Consider the following 19479-nt stretch of genomic DNA (forward strand, 5'->3'; position numbering starts at 1 on the left):
AGAAGCGCATCAGCCTGGAGTTCCCGCATGCGGACTCGAGCTCTCTCCCTGCCTTGCCCCGCCTCCGCTCTCCATTTCTGGGCCTGGTCTAGCGGGCAGGCTGCTCGCGGGGGTGGACTGCTCTCACCAGGGAGCAAAATCATTGTTTTAGGACATCCGATCATTGCAGAGAGTCTCTTTTTAGGGCCTTAAGGCATGGAATCCTCTAAGATGTGGCATCTTCTTGGGAATTTCTCTTTCTCAGGTGCTGAGGCAACTGTTACTGTCTTGGCAGACGTGCCCTGTTCACAGGGTGGCACATGTCCCACTTGTTCTTTGGGGCCCTGTCCAGCATGAGCTACTTGAGAGACATAGACGTCTTAAGTTACTGTGGTAAGATGAGGAAACTGAGACCAGAATATGTTCAGTTTCTTAAAATTATAGTGAAGTGTTATTCCAGTTTAGATTCAAGGTTAGAACTTTTATCCTGATCATTTATTCAGAACGCTTTGTTGATCTCCTACTCTGAGACCCTAATAGACAGCAGAAACACAAAGCAGCATTCCTTAGATGCATGAACAGGAGCGGGATGATGTGATAAAGCTGCTGAAAGAGCTGTTTGAGAGGCTCCCCTTCTGAGTAGAGCCCGCAGGCAGCATCGGGCAGCAGTGGGCAGAAGTAGGAGAGGAGGGGTCGTCTCGGCTTGCCTTGTTGAGCCGTCGCCCCTTTACCTGCCTCAGCCCCACCATTGGGCTGATTTGGTAGATTACTTATTTAGGGGTGTAGAATCTCTTGGTTTGTCAGGCACGTATATGAGCTGATAAGTTAAAATAATTAGTTCGAGGCCCACGCACAACAGTGACTCCTTTCTAAGATCTCACCTCAGGTGTGTGAAGGTGGGCAGCCAGATAAGGAAGGTGGGATACTAGCTAGAGCACAGCTCTCACAGAGTTTGAGACAACACAACCAAACCCCAGTGCTTTAGACATGCCCACAGCTTCCGGACACCAAAGAGGCAGTCGTTTGTAGGATGACCCAGCTGATTGTTAAGGACCAAGTCAAGCTTTATCTGGGATATTACAATACATGAAAAACACATTATCAAGACAGCTACATGATGCACTAGTAAGACTTTTTTCAATGGAGGGTAGGGTATACATCTTAAAGGAAACCCCTTTGCCTTGGCCAGATACAGTGATGTGTGCCAGGATTTCCATCTGCCAAAAAGGCACCTTTGGGAGATACTGTAATAATACTAGTAAAAATAATTTAACATTAGAAAACTAACTGAAGAGCCCAAGTTCCACAGGACCACGCAGACTGAGAACCAAGGGCTGTGGTGATGAAGGCGCCCCTCCGTGTCCGGGTGGAGGGAGGGCGAGTGCCCTCAGTGTTCCCCATCTGCATGGCGTCCCCATGTTCGTGTGGGTGGTTTTCCTGGTGCAATTCCGACTTGTTCCCTCTTGGGTACTTCCCTCCTTAGCCTCTCTGTCGTGTAATATTTGGCTCAGAATTTCCCACCTCTTGGTAACTAAATATCTCCAAAGTAACTGAGCTTCCCCTGAATCCACGTGACCTACTTTTCTCCATGCCTCCACATGAGAATATAGTTATCCCAAATGAAGGACAGATTGTTCCTGTTTGAGGGGCAAATGACAATCTGTCCTGCCTGGTTGAGTGGAAGGAGTCCTAGCTTCAGTCTCAGACCTGCCTCATTTGATCCTTTGACATCGCTGAGACTCAGACCCCCAGTGTAATAATAGTGACAGATGGGAGTGTTGTGACAATCGGTGGCCAGTGTATGCCGCATTTCTGTCATAGTGCCTGACATAGGTAGTTGCCCTTATGCTTTCATCACCTACTTCACAAGCAAACACCTGCTGCCCTTGTGTCATATGATCTTGGAAAAATTCTGTGAACTCCTACTCCTTGCCAGTAGGAGCCACAGGAGAGTCTGTGGGAGGGTAGATGTGCTGACACAGCAGTCACCTTGCCATAGCAGTGGCTTGGGAACTTCTTTCCTTGGCCTCCAAAGCAAGAGGATCCCTCTCTGTGCACAGCTGCAGTCCTTGCAGTGTTTTCTGCCCTTTTATAATGAGAAATAGCTGTAAAATGTGAGCCTGGTCAAAGCAGAGTCTGCTAAGGCAAATGAGCCAACAGGCTAAAGAGTGGGAGAGCCCAAATTGGTGGTCCCAGGCCCTTTCTAATCAGCAAAGAAAGGTCTTTGTGGTCTGCAGGGCCTTTTAACTAGCCCCTAGTACATCTTCCTCCCTGTATTGAGTTTAAGGCTGGGAGTGACGTCTCCCTCCTAGACACAGGCCAGAGCCCTTCTCCCACAGCCATCAGGTCACATTGTCCAGCTTCACTAGAGCAGTGAAGTCCCCGAGGCAGAGTGACCCATGCCATTGTTTTAGGTTTCTACGCCAAGATGGCACTCAATTTGGATGGTGTGTGCCCTGCCCGCTTTTCAGACAGCTAAGCAACAACTCACACAGGAACTTTAGCCAGAAGCAAGATGGAAGGAGTGGACTAATACCCACTGACCCGCCCAGCGCAAGTCACTGGGGTCCAGCAGCAGCCTAATCTGTCCTGAAAGGAAGCAGGGCCCAAGACCCGTGCCTTGTCTCGTAGAGTAAGGCCTCTCTGGGCCAAACAATGGTTCTGTTTTAGAATAGCCACCAACTCAAATGGTTTCATTCATGCTTCCCAGCATGAGAAGGCATGAGAGAGTGTAGCAGCTCTATCATTTCCAACGTGAACGGGGAGAAAACAAAATTGAGGCATAGATCCCCCCTTTACAGCCTTGTAAGGATCAGGGTTCTGTGTGAAGAGGGGCACCCTAATTTCCCAGGGTGTTTTTGTGAATGTTTCTGAGGGGAGTGAACCAGGCAGTGTGAAAGTCACTGTGACAAGTTTGCCACGGGTCTGGGAGTTTACCTGTATGCTGCCAGCCCAATGATTCCTTCTTCCAAAGGCTTCCTCTTCCTTAACGCGTCCCTGAGACCTTGTAGCTCAGACCTGGGCTGTGGCTCGGTGCTGTCATTAGTGCAAGATCGTGGGCAGGCAAGGCTTCAGGTGGAAGTGTGAGGTGGACATCTGAAATGACTTTAGTTAATCTTCCTTAAAGAGAAGCTGCAGCAAAAATAGCCAGTAGCTTTTGATAAGGAAACATAAGTCAGAGAGAACAACCTGAAGGGAGACTCTCTGTATTCCAAAATGGCAGGTGTATTTTTCTTCTCAAATGGTACCACTCATTTCAAATCACAGGGCCGTTACTTGTTAGAACATGGCCATAGTTGACACCCTTTAATGCCCTGGGTCATTGGTCAGTCCATCAGAACACAGGCTTCCCAGGGGTAGAGAGTGTGCGTGTTTTGTCCACCGGCAGAGCGCCTGGCTGGAAGTAGGTATTCAGTAAATACTGGTTGGATGAGTGAATCCTGGCAGCCATCCTACTTACAGATATGGGAAATGTGATGAAAATCAATCTCAGTTCTCCGCGCCTTTTCCTGAGTCTTTTTCTGACTTTCAGGTTTCGTTAAAGCTTTCCCAAGCTTATAAAGAAGGAAGGAAAAATGGGAAAACAGGCCAGATATGAATATGGGCAGAGGGAGAGAAGGCCCTCAGATGTCCCCATCTCTTATGTGACATTCTTGACAGTTGCCCAAAGTCCTAAAGTGCCCAGCAGCTGGCCCCAGCTGGTACTGGGGCTTTGTGACTGTGCGGGAAGGAAAGGGAAAGAGAGCTGCCTGCTGAGGCGCTGGGAGCCCCGCCCCTTGAGTATCATCTCCATCCCTCACGTCTCTCCAGGAATGGGATACAAATAAAGGCTTCTGGCTGCTCTTGCACTTTAGAATAGCCACCAACTCAAATGGTTTCATTCATGCTTCCCATGAGAGCTCTTGCACTTTAGCTGAGAGCAGGTTGTCCTGTTTGGAAAAATATTTCTTTCAGGATGATGGATGGAGCCCGTGTGGGCAGTGGCTGTTCAGAAGCAGAGCCCTTTGGTCAGGCCCAGAGTCTTCTCCTGTTTAGGATGCAACCGAGATCCTGGCGCCGCTTCCTCTCAGTGTGTGAAGCTGGACTTGACCTCCAGTGACCTGAGGTCTGCCTGCCCTGACTTAGTGAAGAATCAGGTTTGCAAGTCCCTGTATGCTTTTGGTTGCACTAAAGCACGTGAGGTAGAGGGGCCAGGTGGGTCGTGGCCCACTAACCGGACCACCCTTATGATACTTAGACTTTCCAAACCAGCGTCTGACAGTTATTCTTACATCTGCATCTCCTCCCAGGCTCTTCCATTAGTTGACGAGAGAGGAAGGCTGGGGGATGAGGGGCAGGTTCTCTGTTAGTCACAGGGTTGTTACAGCCACTGCCCAGGCCTCCTCCACGGTCAGCCCTTTGATGCTTAGTTTATCAGTACCATCTGGTGAATCTGGCAAATAGTCCCTTTGCTCAGGACAGAGAATCAAGAGTGCTGATTTGTTGGTTTCTTTTTTTAAATTTCCTGTGGCATTTTGAGGCTATGGGCTAGGAATGTTAGACATACTTTGGCATTCGGTGAGTTTTGGCTATTTGCCACATACCCTCTGAGTGCCACCTTCCCCTAGGAAAACGGGATCTCTGTGGGGCCCTGGCCCCAAGGGAACATCCTGCAATGCATTTCCTGCGCTGAGCTCTAGGGAGTTCTGGCTCATGCGGATGTTGACCGATGGCCCTGGTGGGACTGCGGCAGTGGCATGGTGACTCTGCTCCTTCCACCTCAGTTTTTACAAAATCTCCAGTGGGACACTTCTTACAGTTTTCATGGCCCAAAGCATCCTTTCTCTGGGGGACTGACGTGTGAATGATTTGCGTAGTTCTGAGTGCTTCTGGTTTCTTTTTTGTTGATTGTGGCCAAGTCCAGAATTAAGTCGGTGTTTGCCCTCCCCAGAGCCCAGACTCTGGGCTTGGGCTCCCGATTCTGTTGCTTGATGATCTGTTAGTTCGCAGAGCTTTGTAAAAACTCCAGAGAAATAACACTGGGAGGAGGACAGAATGTCATTCCAAATGCCAGATTCTCTGCTCTAAGACACTTTCATGAAGTTCTGCATCCTTCATCTCGAAAATTATAATGGGAGGAGCAGATTATGGTGAAGACTCCCAAAGGGGAAAGCAGAATAGGACTCTATGGAAGTGCACCTTTGTTTTCTTCTCTTCATGTCGTAAGTCTAGGGACAGCATGGTAGTCTTCTGAGTTAATGCTGTCCTCCTTGGATTCAAATCTTGGCTCCACTGCTCACTAGCTGTGTGACCTTGGGCAGCTTACTTAATGTCTCTGAACTTCAGTTACCTCATTTACAAATTATTACCCACCTCACGGAATGTTTTTTTAGAGCCGACGAAGCTAAGTCCATCATCCTCCAGAACACCTTCCTTGAATCCCTGGGTGGGCTCAGTTGCCCTTTGATGTGCTCCCATAGTACCACAAGCGTGAGTAAGTCGTAATACTTGAGCCACCATACTGACTAGCCTATGGCTCCTTAAGAGTAGAGGGAGTTGTACTCTGCTTTGTTTCCCAAGGTCCTAGTAGAATTCTGGCGAGCAGTATGTGGTACCCCCTGAAAACAGACCTCCCTTCTTGCATGTTTTCCTACGTGAGTGTGCTGTTCACTCTGCCTTGACGTGGCTGGGATCTGAACTGATGAGTGTTAGTTGTTTGCTTTCCCTGAAGTGACAGTTTTTATTCTATTTTTCTTCTCCCAGCTCAAAGAAGTACTGATTTTTATCCCATATCCGTGGAGTTCCCCAAAACAGTATCCTTGGGCAGTGCTTCTCATTGGTCTCCCTTTCTCATCTTTCTGTTGAGGGTGGTTGTCGGCTATGCGTGATGGTAAGGAAAGAACCAACTGGCATTATAGTCAGGGGTCCTTCTCGTCTCGTCTGTCTTATGCTGGGTTTCTCTAAGGAGAAAGAGAAAGAGAGGGCAGGAAGACTGGGGTTTGGAAACAATGGCCCAGTGCAGTTGGGGCCTGTGCCCACCGGAGCGGGGGCAGGTTTGGAGGGTGTTGAGAGGCACGCTCGCGCTGTGCTCCCTGCCTCCAGGCCCAGCTCCACCAGTTGCCTTCATCTCTGTTTGGCTCTCAGGAATTTTTTTCGGTCTCTTCTAGGACCTTCTAACTTGATCTGGTATAGACTGCATCTTTTTTGCTATTACCTGGAGTCCACATATTTCCTATTCTTCCAGATGCTCTAGTCCAGCATCACAGCTTACACTTTGGGGGCCTTGAGCTTAGTGTTGAAGAATGGAGCAGGGATGTTTAAAATGACGTTCCCAAGAGTGTGAAGACAGGGCACAGGTGAGCCCAAGGATTCGTGCCCAGACTCTGTCGTTATACATTCACCTGAATTTGTAAATGCACATGCCCTGGGTCTTGCTTTTCAGTAAAGATTCTCTAGTAAATTTGAAAGATGCTGGAAGAAAGATCCTGGCAATTCCAGCAGATGCACTAAGATTTTATTCTGTGACTAGTTGGATTCATAAGAAGTTCTCTCTAATGATATTACAAAGAGATTCAGAACATTGCACACAACAGAAGTACCAGGCTGCCATAACATTTTCTGCACAAGCTGTCATGCCACAGAAATTACTGATTGATATTCCCGCTCCTTTCCTTTGGTCCTGCGTGGTAGAGACTCGAGGCTTTGCCTGATAGACCACCTGTCATCCACAACTGAGTTGGTAGAAAACTGCGTGCCAAAACCCAGTGTTATGGCCTGTCCTGGCCAGGATGCAAGGCTATTCATGACCTGATCTCTCCTCTGTTTCTGCCTCTTCTCTGCCACTTCGAGTCCACTCCCACTTTAAGATCCAGTCATACTAAACTGCCATTTCGTGTCACATACCTTAGCCAGTGCTGCTCCCTCTACCTGCAACTCTCTTCCCATCTTTCTTTGTCATGTGACTGTTGTTTGTAATCCAGAGCAAATGGATACAACATACTACACAAGAATATGCACAAGTTGGTGGTGAAAATGTTACTGGACATAGCTGTATTGCTAAACTCACGTTTGCCAAATACTGCCATGTGCTGGGCTTAAGTTGAAGAGGAAGATAACCTGTGTGGGGCACACACACATGTGCATTGTATATATGTGTGTAATTTCATCCCATGTTCCTAATAACCCTGGGAGGCGGGTGTGGTCTTCATTTGTAGGTCAGGAAATGGCCTCTCAGGACTTAGGCCATTTTCCCAGCTTCCCTTCAGCTGATCACTGGTGGAGTCAGGTGTCTAACTTGGATTTGTCTGACTCTAAACCTGTGTGCCACATCATATTACAGTGAACAGAGTAAAGAACAAGTGGTAGACCTCCTCTGACCAAATTTGGCACAATAAGGTACATCAAAAAAGACTCTGGATTAAGGGAGTCTCAGGAGACATAATAGTCAAATACAACATTTTAAGTTTTTCAAAATCCATGAGTCCATGGTAGTACTCAAAAAAATAAAGAGAAAGGGGAAAGTTCTTTCTTGCAAAAGAATGATAGTAGAGAACGAATGATCAAATTTTAAAAATTATCATTTTGTGGCTCCCAGTGTAGTAATTGACTGAGGAAAAGATCATCAGTGGACGCTAAACCCACTGAATGGAGGGGGCTGGCAGTCCCGTAGTTTCTACATTATCACCCCAAAGACTACTTACTCATTACATAGGGGAAAATGTCTCTTTACAACAGAGAGGTGGATGGGCCCCACCTGCAGCAAGCAGGCGAGCCTGAGGGACCAGGAGTGAGGCAGCCTGACCATACCCTCCTGCCCAAGTGCAGCGGGAGGGCACAGCACGCCACGTGGCCATCTTATTAGACAGTGGTGCTTTGCTGTGAGTCTAACCCTGAGGAGGCAGACAAAGCCACAGTGTGAGAAGATCTGCGGAGCAACTAGCCTGGGCACCTCGGTGGCTCAGCCGCATGCAGTACACGAACCTTTCCTGGATCCTGGACCTTCGGGGTTGGGGGCAGCTGGAAGGACATGCCTTCTCCATGAAGGCTGCTTTAGAGGGGCCTGGTTCTGATTGGAAGAGCTTCCTCGGGTCCCAAGCCCCTTCACCCAACCAGCCACCACCGTTGTCCGGGAATGACGGGGGAGAGCGAGCACACCTGCCCTGAGGGGCAGACGTGCAGGCTCTTGTCCTCCTCTCAGTGAAGGCCTGCTGCTCGCACAGCAGGGTCCTCTCCAGGCCTCTGCCAAATCCAGGACCTGCACGAGCTTAGCCTGTCCCTTGGCTGGCTCCTTGGCCCTCATGGGAGGGCTGTCCCTCCTTCCCTTGAAGCGAGTGGTGGCTGCCATGGATACTTACATATTCCCTCCGCTGGTGCCTCCTCCCTCCCTGCACCTCCTCCGTCGACCCCACGGCTTGTGTTCAGTTCCCATCATTTGTCATCAGAACGTTGCTTCTCTGCTTGTCTCACAGGTTCAGGTGTGAATGGCCTGGAGGAGCCCAGCATTGCCAAGAGGCTGAGGGGTACTCCCGAAAGGATTGAGCTGGAGAACTACCGCCTGTCTGTGAAACAGGCAGAGGAGCTGGAGGAGGTGCCCGAGGAGACGCAGGCCGAGCACAACCTGAGCAGCGTGCTGGACAAGGGCGCAGAGGAGGACGTGGCCAGCAGGTGAGCTTGTGTGCAGGAGCTACGACCCCTGTCTCCTGTGTGCACCAGTGGCGGGGCTGGCCCTGGTAAATGTAGTGCCTGCTGGGAGAAGGCAGCAGAGCCCCTGGCTGGCAGTGTGGAATCCGAGGCAGACTGAGTTTGAATCTTGGCTGTGCCACCTGCCAGCTGCAGGCAACCTTTCTATGCCTCCGTTTCCTTATCTGTGAAATGGGGGCAATGCCGGTACCTTCCTCACAGAATCGGTGTGAGGGTTAAATGAGGAGATATGTATGAATTGTTTAAAACAGCACTCGGCACGTGAATTGTTTAGAATAGCACTCCTTTAGGTGGTGGCTGCCTTTATTATGACCATGTGGTGCCAGACCATTTGCAGACAGCTCTGTCTCCATCACCTCACTTGGGCATCCTCTCAGGAAGCCTGTAAAGTGGTGAGGGCGTATATCTGGTCGCTTTGTAGGCAAGGACACTGATGGTGACTAGGTGCTGACGAGAATGCAAACTCAAGGTTTCTGGTTCAAGCCCAGGGTTCTTCTTGTTTTCCTGCTGCATGGTGACCCATTCTCCCCAGATCACTGAGGGCTTCTCTCCTCATCTTGTCAGCCAGTAAGGATCACAATCCATTTCACTTAATTCAGAGATTCCGTGACTGTTTACTGAACACCTGTCATGTCCTTGACACTTCAGCATTAATGGGAATGGTAATTAAAAACCCAGCACTCACAGGCTCTGCCCTCAGGTGTCTGCTTCCAGATGTTTTGGAGGGAAGACACCTCCACACCAGACAGCAGGTGCTGCTGAGGGGCAGGTGGCTGTGTGGAGGGAGTGCCAGGGTAGAATCAGGGCCTCCTGCTAAGACTCAGCCCCTAGTTCACTCTGCAGCCTTGAGGAAGCCACCTCACCTCTCCAGGCTTCTTTCTTTCTCCTGTACGTAAAGAGAGGAGCAAAACACTCGTGTCCCAGGGGCCACGCACAGCGGCACGTGGCTTTTTGTCAGTCCAGTGTTTTCGTTGTGTTGACCTGAGTGGTGCCTCTGGGGCACATGCATGCTCCAGCCCCCATGAGACTCCCTGAGTATGCTTTACCCCAGGACTGTGTTCTCAGGCCTGTCCATGCCTGCCACTGTCAGTACACAAGGATTCAGAGTGCTCAGTAGGTTATCAAGGGAGCCGAAAGAGAACAGAAGATCAGAAAGACGGGGTGAAATGGGTGCTGGCCAGAGTCCCCTGCAGGGTCCTGGGGTGGGAGCGCTTGCATGACCCTGGACTCTGGTGGAGGCTTTGGATTGACATGGAGATGTTTGAGTCACACACTGGGTGGTTCTCTATAGCCATGAGCAAGGGAATGTGTGGGGATAAAGAAAGCAGAGCCTTTTTTTTAAGTTCTAAGAATGTCTTCCAGAGGGTGTTTGCTGGCAGAGCCCCTCAGCTGCATTCCACCACCTCAGCCATGCTCTGGGTCAAGTGCTTCTGGGGCCGGCCTCAGGACAGCTCTTCTGTGCATCCCAGGGCAGCCTCTGAAGCCATCACTATGCATGTCATTGTCACGTAACTCAGCATCTCTACCCAGAGCATCCCAGAGACCTACCACTCCCTGCCATATTCAGATGAGGGACAGCCCGCTGGCCACTCTCGGGGTGGGATCCTATAGTCAAAGCAGAGCTGGTGACGTGGGCTTGGGGTGAGTGTGGGTCAGACCACTTTCCTTCACTAACACCTTTTCCTCCACTGTAATTTGTAAACTGAAAGGTGGGGGCCAGGGGCAGCAAGTTGAGAGAACGCAGCGCAGGCTTCCGGAAAGGTGAAGTCTGGCATTTGTAACGGTGTGGATGGGAGGCAGGGCAGAAGAAGAGGAAATCAGTGTCAAATGGTACTACAAATGCCCACATCTTACTTAAATTCAAGTTTAAAAAGCGAAAACAAGAAACTAGCATTAGCTGCTGTGCAGGATAAACAGTCTCTTCCAAGTGGGGGGTCCGGAGGAGGGGCTGCAGATGTTGTCTGACTCCCCCAGGGAAGCTGTCAGACACACGGTGTGTCACGCATTCTGCATCTTCCCTACGCACCCAGCAGAGGTAGGTACATTTTCAGCCGTCAAGTCCTTGACGGATGTTAGACCTGAAGATGAGAAATGACAGAGTTGTAGGGAATTAACTGGTCCCTCCCGGGAACTCAGCTCTGATGGAAAGTTTAAAGAGCTCCTGGTTGCAGCGTCTGCTGGGAGGCAGGACAGGGCGGTGTCCCAGAACATGGCTGTGGAGTCCAACACACCTGCGCTCGGAGCCTGGCTCTGCCACCTGCTAGTTGTGGGCAAGTTTCCTAACCTCTCTGGGTCTCAGTTTCCTCATCTGCAAAGGACACGCACCTCAAGTGTGTTCTGAGGATTAAATCAAACAAGGCAACTGGCATGGTGATTGGCTCCCGGTGACAGGAATCATGCCACCCTTAGGATTGTTACCTTGTGGTTCTAGGCACGAGACAGGTGCCCTCACTGTGGAGGCAGGCCTGCCGTCCTCCTACTGGCTTCCTTAAACACTGGATTAAGTGTCAGACTTTGGGTTTAACTCAAAGTCGCTTTGCCATGGGGCAGCTGTGCTCAGACCTTGCCTGGTCAGGGTCACCCCACGGGCTTGTTAAAGCGCAGGGGCAGGGCAGGCCCTGGCTGGGTCTGTTTCAGTCTGGGTGGAGCCCAAGACTTGCATTTCTAAAGAGTTCCCAGCTGATGCTGTGGTCTGGAGACCACATTTTGAGAACCACTGCTCTCAATTTCCCAAATTTCCCTGATAATAATACCCCCTAGGACACTTGGTACAAAGCCAGTCCTGCAGCCTCCCGTGGAGTGTGGGATGCAGTGGGTTTGGGTGGAGACCAGGAGTATGTGTTTCTAACAGACACTCTGGGTGATTCTTATGTCAGCTTCCTGGTTCAGTTCTGACTCTTGGCCCAGGGCTCATGACCTGTGTGACCCTTCCATGGGAGGCGTGGGGCTGTCTTCCAAAGGAGACCCCGGAAACAGCACTTTTATTTTCTCTGGGAGAGACGAGGCAGCGAAAGACAAGAGGAAGCTGGCTTTCTGTTTTTAGCCGTGTTCCCCGTGAGTGCCCGTCTGGAAGCCCTCGCCCTGGCCGTGAGGATGGCTCTGCAGGTCACCTCCTGAGTCCTGCAGGGCCTACACATTCTTCCCGCTGGAGAACAAGCCAGTGAGGGCCGGAGCAAGCAGGTGCGTTTCCCAGACGGGACAGCCAGGGTTACCGAGGACTCTCCAAAAGGCGATGATGGGCCAGCCCAAAGGGGCTTTGTCTCCCTCAGAGTAACGCCACGAGCAAGGCCCTCCTTCAAGGGGGACTCTGGGTAACTAGGAGTTCTGACTGTTGCTCTCCTGCCTCGCTCCTACTCCCGCAGAGGCAGGAAATGAGCAGGCCATTGCTGAGCGCAGTGCAGATTGTGGCGTGGATCACGTTCCTCTGTGGAGAAGTCACGGTGGTGTGCATCTCCTCCAGAAGTTGGCTATCAGGGTAGATGGGGTCTAGGGGCAGCTGAGCAGGCCAGAGATTGCATAGCCTCTGATTATGGGTGGATTCATTTAACAGTAAAAGCTATGATTCCCTGTTTTCCCTTGAAAACCACCCAAGAACTTCAAGTGACCCTCCACTCAGCAGCCTGCCTCGTTCGTGGTCAGGGCCCGCCAGAAAATCTGCACTTTCTGGGGTTAGATGCAGGCAGCTGGGAGCCTGGTCACCATCTTCTCCCTGGGTTTGCCGCCTGGGAGCTGCTAGTGGCTGAAGAGCTGTTGGGTCCTGGAGAACCACGCCTGACGTTGGTTCTGGTGACCTGGTGTGGACCCTGGTGGGAATCCTGGCGTCTCACACAAACCAGCCGACTTTCTTCAGCTTCGGCTTCCTCATTGTAAGAGTGGGCGTGATAGTGGGGCTGTGTCCTAGAGTCGCCTGTAGCTGCATGAGCTAATCCGTGGGCACTGCCCTTTGTGGCGCTGTGCGTTGTCAGGGCTCGCTGGGCCTTTGCTGCCACTGCCGTTATCGTCATCCTTGGATCAGTCCTCCTGGCCCAGCAGAACCCCTGCTTAGTTCATTTAAGTCCAGGGCAAACTTTGTCTTTTTGGAATCTAGTTCATGTGCCATTGGTTTTGCTTCTCCCTCCCGGGCCCCTCATGGCCCCCTTGAGAAGAGAGCACCTGAGAGGACATTCCGGAGGCGCTTCGAGATGAGTGCCTGGGCGTGCATTGCAGCCGGGAGGGTTTTGCTAGATGCTGCTCATCCTGACTGGAAGGCTCAGCTCCTTTGTGGGGACACTCTGCCAGGGCTTCAGAGGTGCTGCCTCTGACGCCTGGCGGCTTAGGCAGTGCCTGCCCTGGTCCCGCATGTGGTCCCTGTGTGCACTGGCTGTCTTGGCTGTGCTAGGACCACAGGGAGGCACAGGGAGCTGTCCCTGCTCTCAGAGGGAGTGTGACCCAGGGGACACTGACCTGCATCAGAACGTCACAGGGAACAATGTATTGTTACAAGTTCACAAACAGGTGCCTGCTGTGATGGAGAGCAGAGAGCTCATCTTGCCAACTAGATTTTCTGGCCTCATCTCTCCTAGGAGGCTGCATCCTGAGAGGTCATCCTCTCCTCCCAAAAGGGCAGAGAAGTTGGGTGGGTATATTGCGTTTTGTTCTGCTATAGTGATAATCCGCATTTAAGAAATTTCCAGGCCATAGTCCAAGGCGGGGTCTGCCTCACTACAGATTCCTTCCTCCTCTGCACCCTTCTTCCAGCCTCTTCAAAGGCCAGACCCAGAAATTCAGGCGTTGGGAGACGCCAGAGGACATAAAATGAGCCTTGAGGTACTCAATTTACACTGCAGATCTTGCGTGACTTAAGGGGCCTGGCCGGACCCAGAGGACTGCTCCAGGGTCCCATGGAAGTGATGGCCTGGAGAGGGACAGTCGGCAACACCTGTCAGTGTCAGTGTCTCTCTTTCCTTCCCAAAGGGAGGGAGGCCAGTCTGCCTGTCTCACATTTCCAGAAACGTGTAGCAAGGCCTCTCAGAAACGGAGTCAGAGCTTGTAGGTTATGAATAGAGTCAAGGCTTGACCTTTCCACTCTGTTTTGTATGTTCTCTGCCTCACTTGCTATTCTCCATGGCCCTTGAGCTGTCCTAAAACGAGCCAGTGTGGCTCTCAGAGCTGTAAGTGGGGCCTCGTTGACCCTATCCCGGGGTGTTCATCGCCCACATCATGCGCAGTGCGGCCGTCCTCGTGGCGTGGCACGGGATGAGGAGCAGGCTGCACTGAGGCCGCTCTCCCCAGAAGCTGCTGCCCGCTGACTACTGGGGTGACCTTGTGTGCTCAGCTGTGAAGAAAGGACAAGCTGGCCTTCATCTGCCCACCTGAAGGTTTAGAAAGTTAAGTTTAAGTTCGTAAATTAAGATGAGCATAGGAGGCATTCTTACCCTTATTTCACGTTTGAACAATGTTAAATGACATACATTTGGGTTACACCTTGTTAATTAATAAGAAAGAAAACAAATGAAATCACGAAGGTAAGGCAAAAATAATACCTAAGTAAACACTGAAAAATAATCAAAATCCAGATGCCAAGCTTTCCGTGGTCGAAATTCTTATGTTTGCCACTTTAAACTGCCTCCTACCAACCCCCCACCACACTGTAGTTACGTTCCACCTTATTTTATCATGGCCTGTTTGCATCTGATCTCCCCTTGGGAATGAGGATCTTTTGTATGTTACCCTTGTATTTCCTACAGTGTTTAGGAAGCACGTTGTACGTAGAAGATGCTCAGTAAATTTTAGTTGGGTGAATGAATGAAGTAAGATTCACCAAACTGAGCTGCTCACAGTAAGGAGCTGGCTCTTTTTATTTCTCTATCTGTTGGCTGAGCTTTAGTAGGTGCTCAGAAATGTTTGTTGAATGAATGAGTGAATGTGTAAATGAGTCAACAGATAAATCAACAGCTAGAGTCCCAGAGTGTGACACAAGCACGATAAAAATCAATAAAATCCCTGATCTTCACAACATGCCCTCAAGGTGGGTATTACCATGACCTCCTTATGATGAGGACACTGAGGCTCAGAGAGCATAGATAATCAGCTCGGGGTCACACAGCTGGTAAGTAGCAGAGCCAGGTGGCACTGTGAGGAAGTGGCCACCTGAGAAGTAGAAGGGATTACAGCCACAAGACTGCCCTCACTTCCTTTTTTTTTAAAAAAGATTGGCACCTGAGCTAACATCTGTTGCCAATCTTCTTTTTTTGTGTTTTGTTTTGTTTTTTTCCTTCTCCCCAAAGACCCCAGTACATAGTTGTATATTCTAGTTAAAGGCCCTTCTGGCTCTGCTGTGTCGGATGCCGCCTCAGCATGGTTTGCTGAGCGATACTAGGTCTATGCCCGGGATCCAAGCAGAGTGAAAGAACTTAACCACTTTGCCACGGGGCTGGCCCCTGCCCTCTCTCTGACCCACCTGAAGTGTGGGAGTGACATGGAACTTCTTAGTCCCAAGTTCCTGTGCCTGATGCGCAATAAGAAAATCACTGAGACACCAGAGCCTGGAGATGGACAGAGATTTATTCAAACTGGCCCGAACGAGAAGGTGGGAGGGTAGGTTCTCTCAAATCCACCTTAACGAAAGAGGAAAGCAGGGAGCCTTTACAGAGCTAAGGGGGCTTGGCAGGAAGAGTTTCAGAGAAAACAGGGGAAATCTATGTTTCTGTCACTCCAGATAAGCCCTTGGGAAATTGGACTTCTAGGCCTCAACAGCGGCTGGGGGCTGGCTACCTGGTGACCTTAACTCCTTAAAGGCTTCTTTTCTTCTGCAAAACAAGCTCATAAGTCCTTGTGATCCTTGAGCCACCCCTCAGGTTAAACAAGAAGACAGCAAATTAACAAGATTAACTTCTTTTCATCTGTGTCTCTGCTGGGAACAAGGTTGAAAAGGTCGAAGGGCAGTCATGTTCTTATTGAATATTTACAGTAACGCTCAGGAACCCAGCTTTAGGAGTGCCCAAAACCACCCTCAGGTGTGCTGATTTGCTAGAAAGACTCACAGAACTCAATGAAATGTGTTAGACTCGGGGTTGTGGTTGGAGTGCAGGGAAAGTGTACCAGATACAATCAGCGAGTGAAGAAGTGCGGAGGGCAGTGTCCTCTCCCTGTGGAGTCGGGACAGCGTTACTGTCTTGGGATTAATGTGTCGTGATAACCACGGGTAATGGCTCACTCAAGCCTTGGTGTCCAGAGTTTATTTGGGGGCTCTGTTACCTAGACAGTGATTGATTGACTGACTGATTGCCCATGTGGTTGTGGTTGATCTCAGTCTCCAGATCAGCTGATACTACATGACCCAAAGCCCCCACCCTAAATGGTTAGTCTTACTGATGTGGCCAGCCCTCACCCTAAATCACAGTTAGACCACCCACCATGACCCAAGGCCCCCAGGGAAACAGAGACATTCCCGTCAGGCAAGGCATTCCAAGCACTCAGAGTTGACCTCCCAGAAGCCAAGGACCAAGGCCAGACGTCTCTTTGAGTAAGGTTAAATTCATTACTACACAGGCACCAGTAGCACTGGTCGTGGGGCATCTTTGTCCCTTTGCACTGTGTTCTGCTCACTCTCACACACAGCCGTGCTCTGGGTGAGGGGAGAACACCCCCAATCACAGGAAGTCGGGACTGGACAGCCCCCCGTGCCTGACATGTCCGGCGTGTGAGGCTGCATCGTGCCAGAGGTTGGACTGCGTTTATTGTGAAAGCCAAATTTCCTCCAGCCCAGTCAACTACATGCTTCTCTGAGGGCAAAGCCTCTCCTGAGAAAGACTCGGGGAATTATCAGACCATGAACAGGGTCTGAGAAACTTGTCTGTTTGTGCAATGATGTTTGGGGTTTTCTCCTGCCTTGGCACCCGACAGCATTTTCGGTCAGCGAGTGTCATGCACATACTGTCTGTTGCACTGCTTCTCTCCGCAGGGCAGGGGAGGAGGGTCGAATGCTCCAGAGTGTCGCCTAGCAGGGGCATCCGTGCTATTGGCTGTGTGAGTCCTGGCCAGGGTCTTCTCCTCGCATGTAGCGCTGCTTCCTGTTTCAAGCTGAACTAGGCTGTGGGCTGCGAAGGGAACAGTGGTGGGAAATGCAGCTGATTGTCAAGAGCAACAGCCCCGGGCTGGATAGTTGTCTCCAGCCTTTCCCCTGGTCCCTGTCCTGTCACTTTGTGGTGAGCCAGGACTTTGCTGCCACACTCCCTGTGTCCCCACAGCATCCAGCTCAGAGGACTCCAGGGACACCGTGGAATTGCACATGCACCTCCCTCCTGCACACGCACTTGGCTGCCCGCATCTGTGGTTAAGACTTCAGTGTAGGCCTCTCGGTGGTGTTTCCTCCTTCCCTGCCATGGTTCTCACGAGAGCCTTCCAACCCACCTGCATCAAGTAGAACTGAGTTCCTTAGACGAAACAGTGGATCCCTGTGAGCGGAGGCTTTCTCTCCGTTCTCTGTTCCCAGGCTGAGTTTCTGTCAGACTGAGGGCCTCTGAGAGCCTGAACTCAGTGATGGTGCTGTCCACCAAGCAGGACACCCCACCAGACTGTGCACACACGGGTTCCTGTTGGGTGACGCGTGTGCGAGTGTCCCTCTTGCCCTCCGTCACTCTCTCCATCCCCTCGTGTGTCTTACCTGGGCAGGGAGCACACTGGGCCAGGCAGGCGCTCGGCAGGGACACTCGGCCCTGGCTGTGGCTTCAACCATCCCCTTCTTGGTTTCTGTCGTCCCTCACTTTGGCTGGTGGTTGTTTCCCCACAGCAGTTCTGAGTCTGAAATGGAGGAGGAGGACGAGGAGGAGGACGAGGAGGAGGAGCAGCCTCCACTGCCCACCTCGGACCTGGGCGGTGTTCCTTGGAAGGAGGCTGTGAGGATCCATGCTCTTCTGAAAGGGAAGAGTGAAGAGGAACTGGAGGCCTCGAAGAGCTACGAGCCTGGGAATGAAGAGGACGAGGAGGAGGAAGAGGAGGAGGAGGAGGAGGAGGAGGAGGAGTATGACGAGGAGGAGGAAGAGTCTAGTGAAGGTCAGAAAAAATCTCTTCTCGCGCCCCCAGCCTGCCCACCCGCCCCTGAGAGGGCTGAGTGTGCGAGGTTCCTGTGGCTCGAGCCCCAGGCACGTGCCTCCCACAGAGCCCAGAGACATCCCTCCTGTCTCTCTGACCTTGGAGACCAGCGACAGTGCAGATAAGGCTTCTGGTGCACGCCCTGAGTGGAAATGGGATGTGGAAGGCAGAGGGCCAGTGCGAGCACTTCATCCCAGTTAGGTTACTCATTCTCTCCTTCTCGTTTTCTCTCTTTTTTCCCGTTAGCTTCAGTTAAGAAACTTACTGTAATAAGGAAAGGGAGTTTAGCTTTCTCAAGGATTCCCCAACTTCTAGTCCTGGACAGTGGAGGCTGCAGAGCCTTGAGTCGCATATCTGCTCAGCTGTCGGCACTGAGGAGGGCGCTGTGCGCCTGTTGGCCAGGCTGCAGTCAGTGATACATGGTAACGTGTTGGGACCAGTGCCTGAGAAGAGCATTGCCTCCAGTACTGAGTTGGTGTGGTTGGCTGTGAAATGCTCTCTTGCCTTGGACTTGAGATATTTCAGCTCTGTCCCTGTCTGCCTCTGTGTGTCCTTGAGTGATGAGGAAGGACTTGATGGGCCTCCTTCTCTTGCCTATGTGGAGAGAAGGTCATTCCTTCCCTGTCCTGGCTGCACAGAAATCTGGGTGGTAAGGTGGGTGGTGAGGAAGAAACCAGGGCAGGGAGAGACCTGAATTCCCGAGGATGGTGCCAAGCTCACTCTGCAGCGACCACGGAGTGGAGGAAGAGGATGTGGGCCTTGTAGGCGCCAACTCCTGCCAGCCGTTAGTCAGAGGAGAGCGTTAAACCCTGGCCCGCCCGGGCTGCCTCGAGTTGGCACCAGCCTGCTCTGCTGCTCTTCGTGCTGATCTCTGCTCTCCCTGGAATTTGATGTGCTCAGCTGCCCAGTCCCATCCCAGGGTCTGTTTTCTCTGGCACAGCAGGGACTGAGCATGACCAGGTGCCAAGCCCTTCCCAGACAGGGTGCATGTTACAGAGCCGGGCCTCCGGTGTGGTGCGGCCCCGTGACATTGCCCCGAGCGAGCGGCAGAGCAGGCAAGCAGAAGCGTGGCCCCCCTGAGCCTGTGGTGCGCCTCAGTGCACAGCAGAGGCAGGGCCCTTCTGCAGGCTCCCTGAGGAGCTCCTGAAGACCTGGCTTTCCTGCTCTTCCCTCCTGGGACGGAGGCTGGGGTGGTGCCCACCGAGGCAGCACTTGGTGGCCTGCCCCTCCCTCCTCACTCTGGTTTGTGAGAAATGAGCAAGGTCTGTGCAAGAAGGAAGCAGGCGCTGGGCTGGGAATCTGCTGCCCTGGGTTCTTTGCTCCATCCTGCTGTCTCCAGAGCTGTGGCTGCCTCCGCAGGCCTGCCTGTCAGGTGGTCGTGCTCACAGCTCACCCCAGGGAAGGAAGATAGTTTGTATCATTCCAGACCTCATTGTCCCCACGTGATGATCCGTGTGCTCAGTGACTTAGATCCCCAGACACAGTGCATGGTCAAAGCCTTACCTTCTCAGGTGAGGTCAGCCCCACTTTCCCTCATCCTGACGTGTTCCCTGGTCCTGGAACTAGCGTCAAGACCAAACCTGCAAGGGAACAGGCTTTAACTAGAGAAACACAGACCGACAAATTCAGCCAGACCCTGGGCCTTTGTTCCTAGCCCGCCATGTGTGTCTTTTGGGCAGTGGACTTTGATGCCTGTGTAGACAGTGGCAGGATGTTACTGCCTTGCAGCTGAACATAACTCTCCTTTCT

General features: G+C 51.6%; 1 protein-coding gene across 47 annotated transcripts in view; it reads left to right on the plus strand.

Annotated features, from left to right (window-relative positions):
- MICAL3 (microtubule associated monooxygenase, calponin and LIM domain containing 3) overlaps positions 1-19479 on the plus strand; it is a 199163-nt gene that overhangs the window by 140319 nt on the left and 39365 nt on the right. For 44 of the 47 annotated variants that reach the window (XR_011439642.1, XR_011439640.1, XR_011439641.1 and 41 more), the window contains 2 exons: positions 8427-8622; positions 17429-17691. Coding sequence is in view for 42 of the 47 variants with exons in the window: in XM_070269759.1 (XP_070125860.1) it covers positions 8427-8622; positions 17429-17691 (459 nt within the window). In the remaining 5 variants the exon portion in view is untranslated. The remainder of the gene's footprint in view (positions 1-8426; positions 8623-17428; positions 17692-19479) is intronic. The other 3 variants (XR_011439643.1, XM_070269733.1, XM_070269757.1) reach the window with 1 other exon arrangement.

This window comes from Equus caballus, chromosome 6 (genome assembly GCF_041296265.1).
Source record: "Equus caballus isolate H_3958 breed thoroughbred chromosome 6, TB-T2T, whole genome shotgun sequence".
NCBI lineage: Eukaryota > Metazoa > Chordata > Mammalia > Perissodactyla > Equidae > Equus > Equus caballus.